At 40.2% G+C, this 16,365-nt stretch overlaps 1 protein-coding gene across 6 annotated transcripts in view; it reads right to left on the bottom strand.

Annotated features, from left to right (window-relative positions):
- The window catches only part of CPNE4 (copine 4), a 249,363-nt gene that overhangs the window by 187,072 nt on the left and 45,926 nt on the right, over positions 1 to 16,365 (bottom strand). For all 6 annotated transcript variants that reach the window (XM_074860139.1, XM_074860167.1, XM_074860148.1 and 3 more), the window contains one exon: positions 3,601 to 3,788. In XM_074860139.1, the coding sequence (XP_074716240.1) occupies positions 3,601 to 3,788 (188 nt within the window). The remainder of the gene's footprint in view (positions 1 to 3,600; positions 3,789 to 16,365) is intronic.

The raw sequence follows: 16,365 nt of genomic DNA, 5'->3' as shown, positions 1-16,365 counted from the left end.
AGCGGCCGCGTGGTCTCAGACCCCGGCAAGGATTAAACCACCACAGACACTGTCTCCCATAAGATCCTCATAGAGGAGGAGTTGATGTATGGCATGTATGAGCAGACAGTGAGGTGGACTGAAAACTGGCTGAATGGCTAGGCCCAGAGGTTGGTCATCAGTGACGCAAAGTCTAGTTGGAAGCCAGTGACTAGAAGTGTACCGCAGGGATCAATACTGGATCCAGTCCTGTTTAACATCTTCATTAATGATCTGGATGGTGGGGCAGACTGTACCCTCAGCAAGTTTGTAGATGACACCAAACTGGGAGAAGCGTCTGATATGCCCAGAGGGTCATGCTGCCATCCAGAGGGACCTTGACAAGCTGGAGGAATGAGCTAACAGGAACCTTATGAAGTTCAACAGAGGGAAGTGCAGAGCCTTACCCTTGCAGAGGAAAAACCCCATGCACCAGTACATGCTGAGGGTCATGACCAGCTGGAAAGCAGCTTTGCTGAAAAGAACCTGGGGATCCTGGTGGACACAGACTTGAACATGAGCCAGCAATGTGCCCTTGTGTCAAAGGCACATGGTATCCTGGGCTGCATTAGACAAAATATTGACAGCAGATCAAGAGAGGTGATCCTTCCCCTATACTCAGGATGGGTGAGGCCACACCTAGAGTGCTCAGGGGGCATCTGATCAATGTATATAAATACCTGAAGGGAAGGTGAAGGTGCAAAGACAGAGCCAGGCTTCTTTTCAGTGGTGGCTAGTGACAGGACCAGAGGCAGTGGGCACCAGTTGAAACATAGGAACATCAGGAAACACTTTTTTACTGTGAGAATGACCAAGCACTGGCACAGGTTGCCTAGGGAGGTTGTGAAGTCCCCCTCCTTATATATATTGAAAAACTGTCTGACACAGTCCTGGGCAACTGGCTCTAGGTGTCCCTGCTTGAGCAGTGGGGGTTGGACCAGATGACCCCTAGAGGTCCCTTCCAACATCACCCATTCTGTGACTGAAAAAAAACCCAACAAACCCAACCAAACAAAAATACCCAGAAAACCCAACACATTTAAAAAAAAAAATACATATATGCCATTTCCAATCTCTGGAAACAGCACCTACCCACTCTACAACAGCATGGATATTTTCATTCTGTATTTATATGTGCGGGTGGCATAATTTATACAAACAAACACATATGCACACAGAATACTGCAGAACTGAAAAATCTCCTCAGCAACAGGCTGACAGGTTTTATCAAAAATTTCCCAGAGACAAATATGCACAGATTCCTCATCTTCAGGGGTTGTCTGCATCTGTAGAGTGAATCCCTCACATCCTAGCATCTCTCATTGCATGTACAATGCAATCCCATCAGCCTAAGCCCACCAGCTTCAGTTGCATGTGGCCCAGTAGGGGCTGTACAGTCAGTCCTCAGTACCTTCTATACATTTCAAAAGCACCTATTTGCAAGAGCACAACCATATACAGACTACAACCTGTGTTTCAGGCACCTTCAACCCAGATGCTCCATGTTCATAAATCCTCCACGCAACCAGAATGCATGTTTCAGCAATACTAGATTTTGCTACAGTCTTTCTGGAGACATACAACCTCCAATGGGTTAAGGTATCTGGAAAGTCAAGACAAGTTCATGAAGTCACTAAATCCATAGAGGCAAAACTCTTCAGTTCCACTCTTCTTTGGGTTGCCATTTAGTGATTTCTGTGTTGAATACACTCATTTCAGTGGTAACTAGATTTTTTAAAAAAATTATTAGTCTGTCTGCTGTCTCAGGTCTTGCTGGATCACCAATAGTCATCAGCAGAAGATTCTTCCAGCCAAATGATGTCTTCAGCTATACCTGAGTGACTCTGCTCAATTTAGCTTAGCAACTGGAACTTAATTAAAAATTCTGTTGAGAAAGTACTGGCCAGAATAGGAAAAGGCTCATCATGTCAGAGCTGTATTAGCTCTGCAGCACTGATAGGAACATGAACTAATAAAACCTTTTTGTTCGTATTAAAATGAATACCCTGAACTTTCATTAGACACTAAGAGCAACTGACGTAAGATGAGAATCGTATCAGTGAACAGATCTGTTCTACAAGAATTATTCTATTCAGACAATCACTTTCCAAATTAAAAACCACATCAAATAAAGGGAATCTCCATTACAACATAAGAATATATAATTTAAAGCTACTTACCCTGCTCATAACTGGCCACAGACAAACTGTGTGAAATACACTCAGTTATTCAGAGAACTGAAATGGACAGAACAAAATCTTTTGGGCCTTTCCAAACAGGGGTGTTTCACTTATTTTGACCTCTAATCCATTGCTTGGTTAATTTCTACTATTTAAGCGATTACATACAGTACAGCTACATGCTCCTTTCTACATGGCTAGCTAGAATTACCTTTTTTTGGACTAACTATCATATCACCTTAAATTTCAATTACATGAAGACACTGATTTCGTAACATTAGGACAATTGTGAGAGTTCTCTTTCTACTTACAGACTGGTTTTCTACCAGGGACCTATCTATGGCAATGAACTAAGAAAAGAGGAAGAATATCACCAAAAAACCTTAACTTTGCTATGCTGGTGTTGACCCTACACTGGAAAATTTTCAGAGGTCCACAGGTCAAAACCACACAATCGTAATAACTGGAACAAAATCCCCAAAGTCTGACAAACTAGGCTGAAAATGCTAAATTAAAAAAACTCATGAATTTAGGATTTTGCTTTCTTCATATGCTCACAGCTATTATTATTTTTATCTTTTTGACAGATAACACAATCTTATTCTGAATGCTGAAACTGTTGAAAAGAGACGGATGAATACTCACTCAGAATGAACTGGATTTAATACATTCCTAATTTTCTCATACATACTTTCCATTAAAACTCACACCTTTTAGCTTGATTAACCACAAACACTCAAGTAAAATATTCAACAAGATTTCATTTAAAATGTTACATTCCATTCTAATGTACTTTATTTACAATTTGCCTGTGTCTAAGACACCCTGTTTCCATTTATCAATCAAATGGTTTCTAAGATTAGGTAAAATAACACAAAGTGGGATTTTAATCAGACATGCAATCTGCAATACAAGGCAAATTGATAAGACAAATACATTAGTTTAGGCTATTGACTTCAACACTGAATCCAAGTGTAATGCTCAAAATTTGCAAAACAAGCTACTCTGTCACCAACTTCCTTGCCAACTAGTAATAAATACTTCTCTCTTCCATAACATTTTTCTTCTTTAGATTGGAACGCATGATGGTCATTATCATTATCTCTGCTATTATATACCTTTTGTGAAACAAGAGGGCCTAAAGGGAAAAGTTTTATGCTGCTTCATTCTTTAATCATCTTCATTTTTAATGTAGACTCCAAAGAGTAGTTCAAAGTGTCATCAAGAGTCTGATTCAAAGTGTGTTAGAGTTAACGGAAAATTTTCCTTCACTCTTACAAGATTATGCTACAGGCTTCAAATTGCTTCTTCTCTTTATTGCTCTTGCTATTTGAATTTTGCCTCAGTTTGTCTACTGTCCTAAAGCATCAGAAGAATAATTTTTATTTTATTAAACACTCACCTCAAACCACTGGCCATGTGACTGCATTTTAAGGATGACACAAGGATCTGGTTTTGAGAGGGCATCCCTGTCTGATATGCCTTTGCATGTGACTCGCAGCTCCACTTTAGTCAGGCATGGGCTGTTAAAAATTCCCAGAGTATTGGCTGCTGATTCATAGATGTTGCTCATTTTCTTCATTCCTTTTTCTGAAAGAGACAAAAGGTCCATTAAGAACAGTGCAAACCCAGTACAGTCCTTCCTTCCATGCAGAAGCCAACACAATGTTCTGCTAGCTAATGGGATCCCATAACTGTGAACAAGATCCAGAGCAAGAGGGGAAAAAATAAAATCAAAGGAATACCTATAAAAGAAAGAAATACATCATCTTGTAATGTTTAGAAATAAGTCAAGTGCAGAATGAAATTTTCCACCAAGCCCCTGAACTCTGGGACTGAACTTCCAGCTCTGCTCCTGTTATAGAGACGCATTTCCCCAGGCCAAAGGATAGACAGGATGGTAATTCTGAATTTCTCCTGATAATACCTTATTCCAGTAACAAGGCTAAAATAAATTTTTTCAGCACTCCTTCAATCTGCTTTTATTTCTCCATACTCCATCTAAAAAGCACGCACTTCATCTTACACAAACTTTTTGTGTAAATGCTGTAGAAGGCCCCTTTCATATCAACCTTAAATTCCAAAATACATTTCACTCTCTATTTCCACACCTACTGCAGAAGATTACCTCCCCCCATTCCTAGGTAAGTAGTCAAGATTGATGTTCTAAGCAGAAGGGTAGGATATTTATGCTTGCAGATCTTGTTGTTATACAGTGTCTGCTCATTTGGGTCAGGAATAACAGTTAAATGAACAGAGACAGCTGGAATAGTGGGAACCTCTGGCCCTTACTTCATTATAAACACTACCACCAATCTTGTAGCTCAAGCCTTTGCTCTCATCAGTAGCAACAAAAAAACATTTTTAACACAGATCTTACCAAAACCCACTATATTATCATTTTTATGTCAATAAATAATATGGGCAGCCTTTAATTTGCTCACTCGTTCTAAGCTTCACATCCTGACCCCTAAAAATCTGTCTCCTAATAGAAGGATTAGTTCACCCCCCTTATGCCATATGTAAGAGCTGCAAAATATTAATTCCACACTTTTAGAGAGCATATTTATTTTGCCAGATAATCAACAGATTTTTTTTGTGGTCTGTTTCAAACCTCTTCGCTGTCTCTTTCCCAGCACCCTGTTCTCAGAGGTTAATGATTTTTGAGAACTGTTTTGATAAAAGTTAAGTTTTGACAATACAGAAATGAAAGTAAAGTTTTCTTTCCCCAACTCTGTAAATTTAAAAATAAAACCAAAAATGACAAAACCACACCTTCAGAAACTCCACTTTTCCTATGAATTATGAAGGCAAAATTAGAAAGGTATTTCTAAATTCAGAGTAATAAGACTTGGCATTACAGTGTGGATCTCTAATACATACAGATAAACTTCAGGAATGTAAGTCTGAATGATGAGGCAGATGATCTGCTCTCCTTGAAGGTGAGAAAAAAGCTTGTTAACAACTTACAGTTCTGCAAATCTGTTCAAATCTATAGAACAATTTACTATATGACCACTGATCTGCTGTGAAAACCCCAGCCTGTTGGGTTCGATATGTTTGTAAATAAGTGAAGTGAGTGTGGATGGACTCTAACCACCCTCTCTAGCTCAGGCTCTACAGGCGTATTTCCTTATGGTAAAACAGGCTTCTTGAAATGTGAGCTGTGCCACAACCATACTGCCTGACATCCTAAGATCAAAACAGCCTCTTTCAGCCCTTCCCAGTTACCCATAAATGCTGTCAATGTTCCTTGGATTTACTGCTAGGAAAGAAGAATGGGAAAAAATGCAAAACTAAACAAAATATGGAAAAACTTAGGCTACATTATAAAGCCCAAAGAGCATACTCAACTTCCACAGAGTGTATTGCTTTACACTAGTTTAACTTCTTATACATTTTTAGCTAAGACTCTTGACACTGAAAATAGACCAGCATCTCTCAAATCTCGAAGTCTTTTACAGGGTAGGGAACAACATTTTGTGCTGGGTCAATTCACATCAGCGACGGCAAGATCACAGTCCTAGCTTGAAAGCAACAGCAAGCAGAGGGAACTGGGCTCTAGTCTAATCAGAAATACTCTGATAAAATCATAATTTGAGAAGCAATGGTCTGCATGCAAGAGGGACTTGACATCTGATACCTCAACAAAGCACGACAATAAGTGTCTGGAAAGTGCTACCAAAAGTGACAATACAAAATTATGTTTGGGAGACAGGGTTTTACTTTTTGTTGTTTTTTTTTCCAAAAAGAGAACAGATTAAGGTGGTGGTAACTTTGACAAAGCCATTGAAGGCTACTATTTAGCTAAAAATTACAGAGAAAATTATATGTATTTATATATATATTGCTAGCAATCATCACAAGTCTGTTCTTTCATTCTACTTCTAATATATCCCTGATATATGTCGTCAGATACCTAAATTTCCATCAACTGGGATTACAAAAGACTGTTAGAAACTAAGGTTGGGGAGGGACTGTTGTCTAATTATTCATCGTTTTATAATCCCATCTCCTTCAGAAAGCTGCTCAACAAGCTCATCCCACACATTTACAATACATTTTTACATGTTGCCCTTTCCAAATTGAAATCCATTTGAAAATTAGGTTAATTCTGTCTCATGCACATCTTACATCATTAATGAAATGTCATCCTTTGTGCAGAAATAGGTTGGTGATTTAATTAAATCGGATGATTTCAACACTAAAGAAAAGGAGAAAAAGTAGCAGAGTGAGGGGGAGAGATGTATTTTTCTTCCTCCCACAATAATTATACATTGTTTCTTAGAACAGCGGGTAAGTATAAAATTATATTTCTTTTTATCACTACATCTATTACTTTGGCTTTTACAAGTTCTAAATTTATCAATGGAAAAGATCAAGCCACAGTCTTATTCTTTTGTCCCATTATATTCTTCTTTTCACATAATCACCAGCTTGGGATGTTGTACTGATGTCACATTACCAGGAAGCTAGGGGCTTGGAAAATAGATTTTGAGCCTACTGAAAGTAGGTGAAAAAGGTATTATTTTACGTAAACATAGACAGATTACGTAAGAAGTTTTTTGTCAATTAACTATGCACAATATTGATAGAGGAATAAATTGTTCATTTTTCTTTGCTACAAACTTTTCCTTTTTCACTTCATTAGAATTTTGAAATTCCTTCAATGTCCACATGGCTTTAATATTCACTAAGAGCTGTATCTGTGAGAGGAAAGTGATAGCATAAATATGAAAGCAAGTTAACCAAGTGGTAAGTCACACACTACTGAAGTTTCCAGTTCACTGCTGTATACATTCTCTTTCACTTCCTCTGGAAAAGAGGAAAACAGTGTATCATTATATGCTTCCCACACAAACTTACTAGCCAGTGCTAGACTGCACCAAATGAGGAAGCAAGACCAAGCCTTATGGTTTCACCTCTCCATGGTGAAACAGCAAGGAAGAAAAACTTAAAGTACACTGTGCTGAAATCAAAACACATACTGCGTTAACAAAAAAAAAAAAAAAAAAACCCAACTGTGAAAGATCTTGATAGCGCCAGGTACCCTATGGAATACAAAGAATAAATGAGGACCTAGGAAGACAGTTCTAACTCTCCCAAAAATATTCCACATCTGGCATTCTTAGAGCTCATTTAGTAGAAATTAATGTGCTCTGTTGACATTTTTTTAAGAGATTCATGGCTCAGAGGGATGTCATTGATGTGTATAAATTCCTGATGGGGGGGGAATAAAGAACATGATGCCAAATTCTTCTCAGCAGTGCCCAGTGACAGGACAAGAGGTAATCTGCACAAACCGAAATACAGAAAATTCTAATTAAAGAAAAGGAAACCTTTTACTGTAAGATTGGTTGAACACTGGAACAGGCTGCTTGGAGAACTTGTGGAGTCTCCCTCCTTGGAGATACCCAAAACTTGCTTGGACACAGCCCTGAGCAACCTACTTTGAGCAGCGGTTTAGAATAGATGATCTGCAGAGGTCTCTTCCAACTTTTACTACTCTGTGACTAAGCAGGAGACAACAAATTGTAAACCTTTTAGGGTACAGATTGCTCTGTGATCTGTTGTTTTTCCTGTGCTTAGCACAGGTGGGTACTAATCTACGATTTGGGCCCCCTGGTTCCAAAACCATGCTGAAACTCAAAAGACAGACATGAGCCCAGCATTTCTGGTAACTAGTGCTACAAAGACTCCTATGTGTAGATATTTCATTAAAAGCAACAGCAAACAAGTCCAGAAGTTTGTGTCTGGCTAAATAACTGGATTACACTGAAAACCAGTATTACATATTTACCAGCTACATTTTTCTCCTCTCAGAGGGACTGAATGGCTTAAAAATGTTTAGTCATCTAGTGCCTATTAAAATAAGGATCTCTGTGATGTGAAATACAAACAGTACATGCCTCTCTCCATGATCTAAAAGCCTTGAATTCAGCTCACAAACAATCAGATCCACCTTGTTACAAAGTGGTGATCCGCAAAGGGCTTTAGAGAACCTCACCACAAAACGATAACCAGGCTCCTTAGAGTCACCATGAAATAAACCTAAGATGTTATCCGAATTCAGATTTCAAGTTTTCTCCTCTGCTCACTCTGTCATTTTGCTCTCCTACACACAAAATCTCCAAAAAGCTTTTCTGCAAGTTGTCTGGTGAAGTACGAAGAGATTGCTTCTCTACAGCACCTTGCAAAGAACCAGGGGAACACATGTACTCAGCCTCACCTTCAGCTCAGGTAATAAACGAGTAGGGAATGAGAAAGATGCTGAGATTAAAAGCAGTAATCGGTGTGCTCTGCATTTGGAAACAGGGCTTGTGATTTAGAAACTGGTACTCCAGACCAAAGAACACACAAATGACTGGGGGTTGCAAGTTTGCTGTCACCATATGTTGAGAGCTGTGTCTGAATCACTTGTTCTACTGGCACCTAGGTCGTGAAAAGAAAATGAACCAATAGCATCTGTCTGCTTCTGCAAAAGTAAACAGCAAGACTCTGCTCCTGGAAAGGTAAATTACAGTGTTTACAGTATGTGCACGCAGGGAAATACTAATGCGAGTTATATGAAATCAGAGCTGTGAATAAGTGCCACCAAAAGAGGGCAAGACCTAAAAGCACTGGATGTTGTAGCACTAGCTGCTCCTACTTATTTATACTTATAAATTATATACAGACGAGACATTTAGCATTCAAAATACAGGAGCAGCTGAACTCACTAGAGGAAAGCTTTGAACCTACAGTTTCTGAATCTTCCAGGGTTTACAGTCTAATAAAAGTAAATATGAAAACTGTTACAGTTAGCAGTTTAAAATTAATAAAACTCAGACTACCAGCTTCTGCTGGAAAACAGTTAGTGCTCTACAGTTTGAAAGAGATGGAAAACCAGTTTTCTACATTATTAAGAAATTCAATTCTTGTAGCACTAGGGAAGTTGTTTCCTCTAGTTTTCTTCTAAGTTTCTAAATTCTTGATTTATGTTACAACCCCAGCAAAATCAAAGTCTAAGCAATCATGTTCATTTTTAGGTGAAATCACTAGCTTTAAGTGACAAGCAGAATCTGATTAAATAAAATGTCATTTTGAAAGTATACTAAAATTTTTATAGGGTCTTGTGGAGCAGTTTGCTAACAACTGGCTACGTGAGAAAGGGCACAGCACCGAGGAACTGCTGACAACGGCGACGTGATGGGAGAATACCGAAAAGTATCAAAGAAGAACAAAGAACAGAAGCAGGACTATGTAGAAGGCCTTGCAGAAATCATAAGGGGAGAGACTGGTATTTAACCTTAGCAACCAATGTATCTAACCTTAGCAACCTATAAGGAGCTTGCTTTTTGCAATATGTATGAACTAATTATTGTGGATATAAAAGAAGTGTGAGTACTAATAAAGTTGAGCCTTTGTGCATTAAATGATGGCTGGGCTCCCTCTGCGTTCTTTCAACAAATGGTGACCCCGACGTGATACGTGCCAAAGGACGTATAAGGCACCACGAAGGATAAAGACCAGAGAAGGTTGTTCAGGTCCTTAAGCAGCGAGGACGGCGAAAGGCGACTAAAAAGGCCCGCGCCCAGGGTGTCATAAGAGGTGAGCCCTGCTGATACGTGCTGCCGAGACCTGGAAAGGCTGCAACGGAAAAATTCAGGTATGGACAGGCAAGCAGCATATGATTTATTTGCATCCTGGCTGGCACAACGCCGGGTTGAGGGAATAGATGTAAAAAAGGATCTTCAGGGGCTTTTAGCTTATGGGGTAGAGCAAGGTTGTTTTATTAATCCACATACAGTTCATGAGTTATCGGAATGGCGAAAATTTGGAGATAAGTTATGGGAATTAACATTGAACAATGAAAAGACAGCAAAAAAGTTGGGAAAGTTATGGAGGGTGGTTCATAATGAATTGCTAAGGTATCAGGCTGAAAAAAGAGCTGCACAGAGCGCAATTGCGGCAAAAGAGAAAAACACCAGATATGGGGAGGAGGAAACTAGGTGGCCATTACCGCCTACGTTTCGTGAGCTTGTTTTACCACCTTTACGTTCCGAAGAGACGGGACAGGAAAGCTCAGAACGAGTTCTCCCTACCGCTCCCCCCGCTTCTGCCCTGAGTAGCCCTGACGCGTCCAGCCAGACTGTGACGCCGGAAAGCGAGAATTCTACTCCTGGCTCAGAAGATGGGCTGGGGATAGAGATCGCTAAAGAAAGGTGTCGGGCTTGGAATGCATTGGCACGAGAGGGGTTAGAAAAAGGGGATGAGGAAATGACTCAGATGGCGACAGCAATGGCTTTTCCAGTTCAGTTTCAGCCGAACCCAGCTGGTGGACTAAATGCTACTGTTACGGCATTAGATTGGAAGCTTTTGTCACAATTGCGCTCTACAGTGAGTTCTTATGGTGTTACTGGTGAACCGACTCGTCAAATGTTAGATTATCTCTGGAGCACTCAACTTCTTTTGCCTGCAGATTGTCGGGGTATAGCAAAGTTAATTTTCTCTCCTAGTCAGTGGTTGTTGTTTAATGCGCATTGGCAAGCGAGAGTGTTAGAATCGATAGCGGTACAGCGGCAAGCAGGAGATCCATTACAAGGGATTACAATGGATGAATTAATGGGGTTAGGACCTTATGCTAGAGTAGAAGCTCAAGCATTGCTCGGTCCGGATAAAGTGAGAGAGGCAATGAGGTTAGTGAGAGAAGCCATAGAGCAAGTGAAAGAGCCAGGCGGAGTTCCAATGTATATGGGGATTAAGCAAGGGAGAGAAGAAACTTTGGGCAGTTTTGTAGATAAGTTGGTAAATGCAATTGAAAGAGCAAGAGTACCTCTCTACATGCAGGGTGCTCTCTTAAAACAGTGTATTTCACAAAATGGCAATCCTGCTACAAAGAGTTTATTGAATACATTAAGGGCACATTGGACTGTAGAGGAGGCACTTGAAAAAGCGTCATCGATACCTACTGGACCTCAGGCTTTTCTTGTAGAGGCAATAAAGAAATTAGGGGAAGGAATGAAAGAACAGGCTCAGGCTACTCAAAGTCAGGTTATGGCAGCCCTTGCGCCTCTCCAGACTTCAGCAGCAACAGCAGTTAAAGTGCAAACACCTAAAAAGGGGCAGCCGCGGTGTTACCGATGCGGAGCTCCAGGGCATGTACGAAAGAGTTGTACAGCCAGAAATGTATGGTGTCAAACTTGCCGATCCAACTCCCATAATGAGGTGGCTTGCCACAGACGGTCAGGAAACTCCACACGGAGCGCGTTCGCCGGCCGCCGCGCAACGACCAAAATTGCAGCCGCAGCGCAGTCCTTCAACCCGCCACCCGAGGAAGTCTCGGGTTGGACCTGGCAGCAGCAGTAGATGTTATTCTGTTAACAAATAATCCTCAAACAATATCTACGAATGTACGAGGACCTATCATTATTAATGGGAGAGCCATGGGAGCTTTATTATTAGGAAGATCATCGGCATCACAATGTGGACTATTTGTTTTACCGGGAGTTATCGATGCAGATTATGAAGGTGAAATCTATATTATGGCATATACACTGAATCCACCAGTAAAGATTGCACAGGGACAACGGATTGCACAGCTGGTACCCCTGCCACAACTGACTCAAACAATACGACCAGTAACTGAGGAGAGTCGCGGAAATAAAGGCTTTGGATCCACAGAAAGCCTGACCCTGCTAACACTGAATCTGAGTACGAGACCCAGGAAGACTGTTCACCTGTCATTTCAAGGTAACGCAATAACTGTGGAAGGATTGTTAGACACAGGCGCAGATTCCAGCATACTGTCGCCTTCTTCTTGGCCACAAGGCTGGCCGTTACAAGAGCATACCACTACCATCACTGGCGTGGGTGGTTTAACTTTAGCTAATCGAACGCCACCCCTACAATTAACAATTGAAGGACAAACAGTCACAGCGGTGCTTGCTGTAGTGCAATTACCTCCAGGGGTAAATTGCTTAATTGGAAGAGATGTGTTAGCACAAATGGGAATAGTTTTGACAAACGATCACCATTTATTCTAATGGCCATTGCTTGGACTTTCCCGATCCCTATAACTTGGACATCTGACAATCCAATATGGGTAAAGCAGTGGCCACTAAAAAGGGAAAGTCTTGAGCAAGCACACTTGCTAGTACAAGAACAATATCAGCAAGGACATTTAAGATTATCTACTAGTCCTTGGAATACTCCAATATTTGTCATAAAAAAGAAATCAGGCAAATATCGACTTTTGCATGACCTTAGAGAAGTAAACAAGCAAATGGAACCAATGGGGGCTTTACAACCAGGTATGCCGAATCCAGCTATGTTACCTTATGAATGGCCTATATTGATTGTGGACTTAAAAGATTGTTTCTTTACGATTCCGCTTCATGAAAAGGACATGCGCCGATTTGCTTTCACTTTACCGGCAATAAATAGAGAAGGGCCAGATCAACGGTTTGAATGGACAGTTTTACCGCAAGGAATGAGAAATAGTCCAACTTTATGTCAGATTTTTGTAGATGCAGCCTTACAGCCGTTACGTCAAAAATGGACTAATGTTATAATTTATCACTATATGGATGATATATTATTTGCACAAAAAGAACCATTTACAGAAGCACAGATAAAAGAAATTGTAAACACCCTTGCAAAGCAAAGATTGGTAATTGCACCAGAAAAGATACAAAAAACAGCTCCATGGAAATATTTGGGATTGTCTTTGATGAAACAAATAGTGACACCACAAAAATTGACAATTAATCCTGAAATTTCAACACTGCATGATGCTCAGAAGCTATTAGGAGATTTACAATGGCTAAAACCTATAGTGGGCATCCCAAACGAGCTTTTACAACAATTACGACCACTGTTAAAAGGAAATGATCCTGCACAGGTGGTGTTTTTATCAGCAGACCAGAAGCGAGTGCTACAACAAATTATGGATCGTATTACTTCTGGACAAGTGCGTCGGAGAGACGCTGAGCTCCCCCTGGACATACTTGTGTGGATGGGTTCACAGCATTTCCTCGGAGCTATTACGCAGTTTAAAAAGAAAACGGGGGAGACATGGGTGCTAGAATGGATCACACCAGCATTACAACAATCAAAATCTCTACTTCAAAAAATTGAGGCACTAGCAAATTTAGTAAAGAAAGGTCGTGTGCGAGTTATTCAAATAAGTGGAAGAGAACCTCAATTCATATACTGTCCAATGCAGAAGGAAACCATGCAGTGGTACCTGGCAAATAGCACAGCATTGCAGGAAGCCATGTTAAATGGGCCAATGATGTTGTCAACTGATCAATTATCTATGGAACCTTTGAGATGGTTAGGACAATTACATTGGATTGAACAGCCAAAAAGACAACAGGCGCCGATTCCGAATGCCATCACAGTTTATACAGATGCAGGAAAGAAATCTCAGACAGCAGCTATAACGTGGCAGGAAGATAATACATGGAAACACGAGATATTAAAAGCCACAGCACAAGACACACTACAAACTTTGGAACTGTTGGCAGTAGTTTGGGCGATGGTTAAGTTTAATGAACCATTGAATATTGTAACTGATTCTATGTATGTAGCAGGAATAGTAGCAAGGATAGAAGATGCAGAAGTCAGGGAAGTACAAAATAAGCGTCTCTATGAGTTGTTCTTACAATTACAGAGGGCCATAAAAATAAGGGAACAACCGTATGCTGTAATTCATGTTAGGAGTCATAAATGGGATATAGGACTTGGGGAAGGTAATGCTCGAGCGGACAAATTGGTATCCACTGTTATACATGTTCCTATGCCGAAAGACAAATTGGCAAAAGAAGCACATGACATATTCCATCAGAATGCAAAAGGGCTAAAAACACAATTTGGCATCACAATGGCGGAAGCAACGGCCATAGTAAAAACATGCCCTGTTTGTAGTTTTCACAATAAAGGGGTTGGTATTGGAATAGGAGTCAATCCTAGAGGGACGAAATCTAATGAAGTATGGCAAATGGATGTGACTCACATACAAAGTTTTGGTAGACTTAAATATGTACATGTTACTATAGATACTTATAGCAAATATATATGGGCCTCTGCACAGAGTGGGGAAAAGGCCACACAGGTAATCAGACACTTAACATGTTGTTTTGCAATAATGGGAGTCCCGAATACTATAAAGACAGACAATGGACCAGCATATGTCAGAAGTCGAATGCAAAGATTTTTAAACAAGTGGGGAGTGAAGCATGTAACAGGGATACCGCATTCTCCCACAGGACAGGCCATAGTTGAGAGAGCAAATGGTACCTTGAAACGTTATGTAGCAAAATATCAGGAAATACAGGATGTACAGGAAAGATTAGCAAAAACATTATTTGTAATGAATCACTTGTGTATATTTGGAGACGCAGAACAACCACCAGCTATGTTACATTATGAGAAGGCAAAAGTAAGTGAAGGAAGGAAAGAGATATGGGTAAATTATAAGGATCCAAAAGATGGATTAGGGATTGAAAGCTGGTTAAAAGGATGGGGACTTTCAGGATGGTTAATATCTCTGATCAAGTCTGTGGGGGTCATGATCTTGGTAATTATGACTGTGCTTTTGATGTTGCCATGTATTGTCAATCTTCTGCAAAGGGCCCTGCAGAAGACTGCCTCTGCAATATTTTTAGCACAAGTGCAAAAAGAAAACGGGGGAGATGTGGAGCAGTTTGCTAACAACTGGCTACGTGAGAAAGGGCACAGCACCGAGGAACTGCTGACAACGGCGACGTGATGGGAGAATACCGAAAAGTATCAAAGAAGAACAAAGAACAGAAGCAGGACTATGTAGAAGGCCTTGCAGAAATCATAAGGGGAGAGATTGGTATTTAACCTTAGCAACCAATGTATCTAACCTTAGCAACCTATAAGGAGCTTGCTTTTTGCAATATGTATGAACTAATTATTGTGGATATAAAAGAAGTGTGAGTACTAATAAAGTTGAGCCTTTGTGCATTAAATGATGGCTGGGCTCCCTCTGCGTTCTTTCAACAGGGTCTGATCTGAGATCCATGAAAGTCAGTGAGAAAATAACCCACTGATTTCAATAAAGTGTGTGGCTGAGTAATATAGTGCCCCAAGCAATCCTGTCTTCTCCCAGTGTATGTTATCATTTGACAACACAGTAATGAAAAATAATCATCAGGCACAGAGGGGTCAAGCACTTCAGAACCACCTCTTAGGGCCTGACCCAAATGCCACTGAATTTATTCATTGGCTTCAAATATGCATTTCTCAGGCCTTGAAGATTTTGTGTGCTTCTACCCTATCTCCCATTATGATGAGAGACCAAGTTACACAAAATACAGTAAGATTTATAGAAAAGGATGAAATTATGTTGGATGTTCAGGTAGAAAAGTTTTAAATGTTTCTCTGTTTAGTTACCTGTTCAGCTCCAGCAGAATGTAGGCCATGGACCCCTTCAGGGAATGACACTAATCAAGATGAGCAATCATTTTTCTTTAAAAAACTTTATATGATTGGAAATTCCCAGTCTCATTGAATTACTCTATCAGTCGTTGGCATGAAGGCTTCCTTGGTTGTGAAAAGCAAACCCATTCCTTCTCACTCGGCTGTGTGTTTGGCAAATAAGCTTTGCGCAAATGAGGAAAGATGGGAATTCATCAGGGCGTCCTGATTCAGCAAGTTGATTAAATTAATATTACATATGCTTAATCAGGAACTTGCTAAGACACCTGGCTGGCCCAGGACTGAAGACAGAGCCTAGGGTGATAGCAGAGAAAGCAGACCTATCTTTTCTACAGATTTATATCAATGATTGGGAACCAGTGATCAGCTGCAGAAGTCCATGTTAATTGTCCTCCATTTCCACTGTAAAGCAACATTTTTTTCACTGTAGCATTTTCATAGAATAGGGTTTTCTGTAACCCCTGTTACATTGTTTGACTAACCTCACTATGAACTATTTTCTTTCCTTATGTCTAATACTTGTTGCAGCTGTAACCATTGCCTCTTGGCCTTTCTCTGTGCACCTCTGAAAACTTACTTCTCATGAAGAATCACTACTATCTTAAAGCATGGTCATTTAATTACTTATATTTGACCATGATTCTAGACTCCGATTACCAGCCATATCTCTAATCACTGCACACGACTCTCCTCCTATCAATATTAAAAAATTATTCTG

The sequence above is a fragment of the Strix uralensis genome, chromosome 1, assembly GCF_047716275.1.
Source record: "Strix uralensis isolate ZFMK-TIS-50842 chromosome 1, bStrUra1, whole genome shotgun sequence".
Classification (NCBI taxonomy): Eukaryota; Metazoa; Chordata; class Aves; order Strigiformes; family Strigidae; genus Strix; species Strix uralensis.
This window is presented reverse-complemented; position numbering and strand designations above follow the sequence as displayed.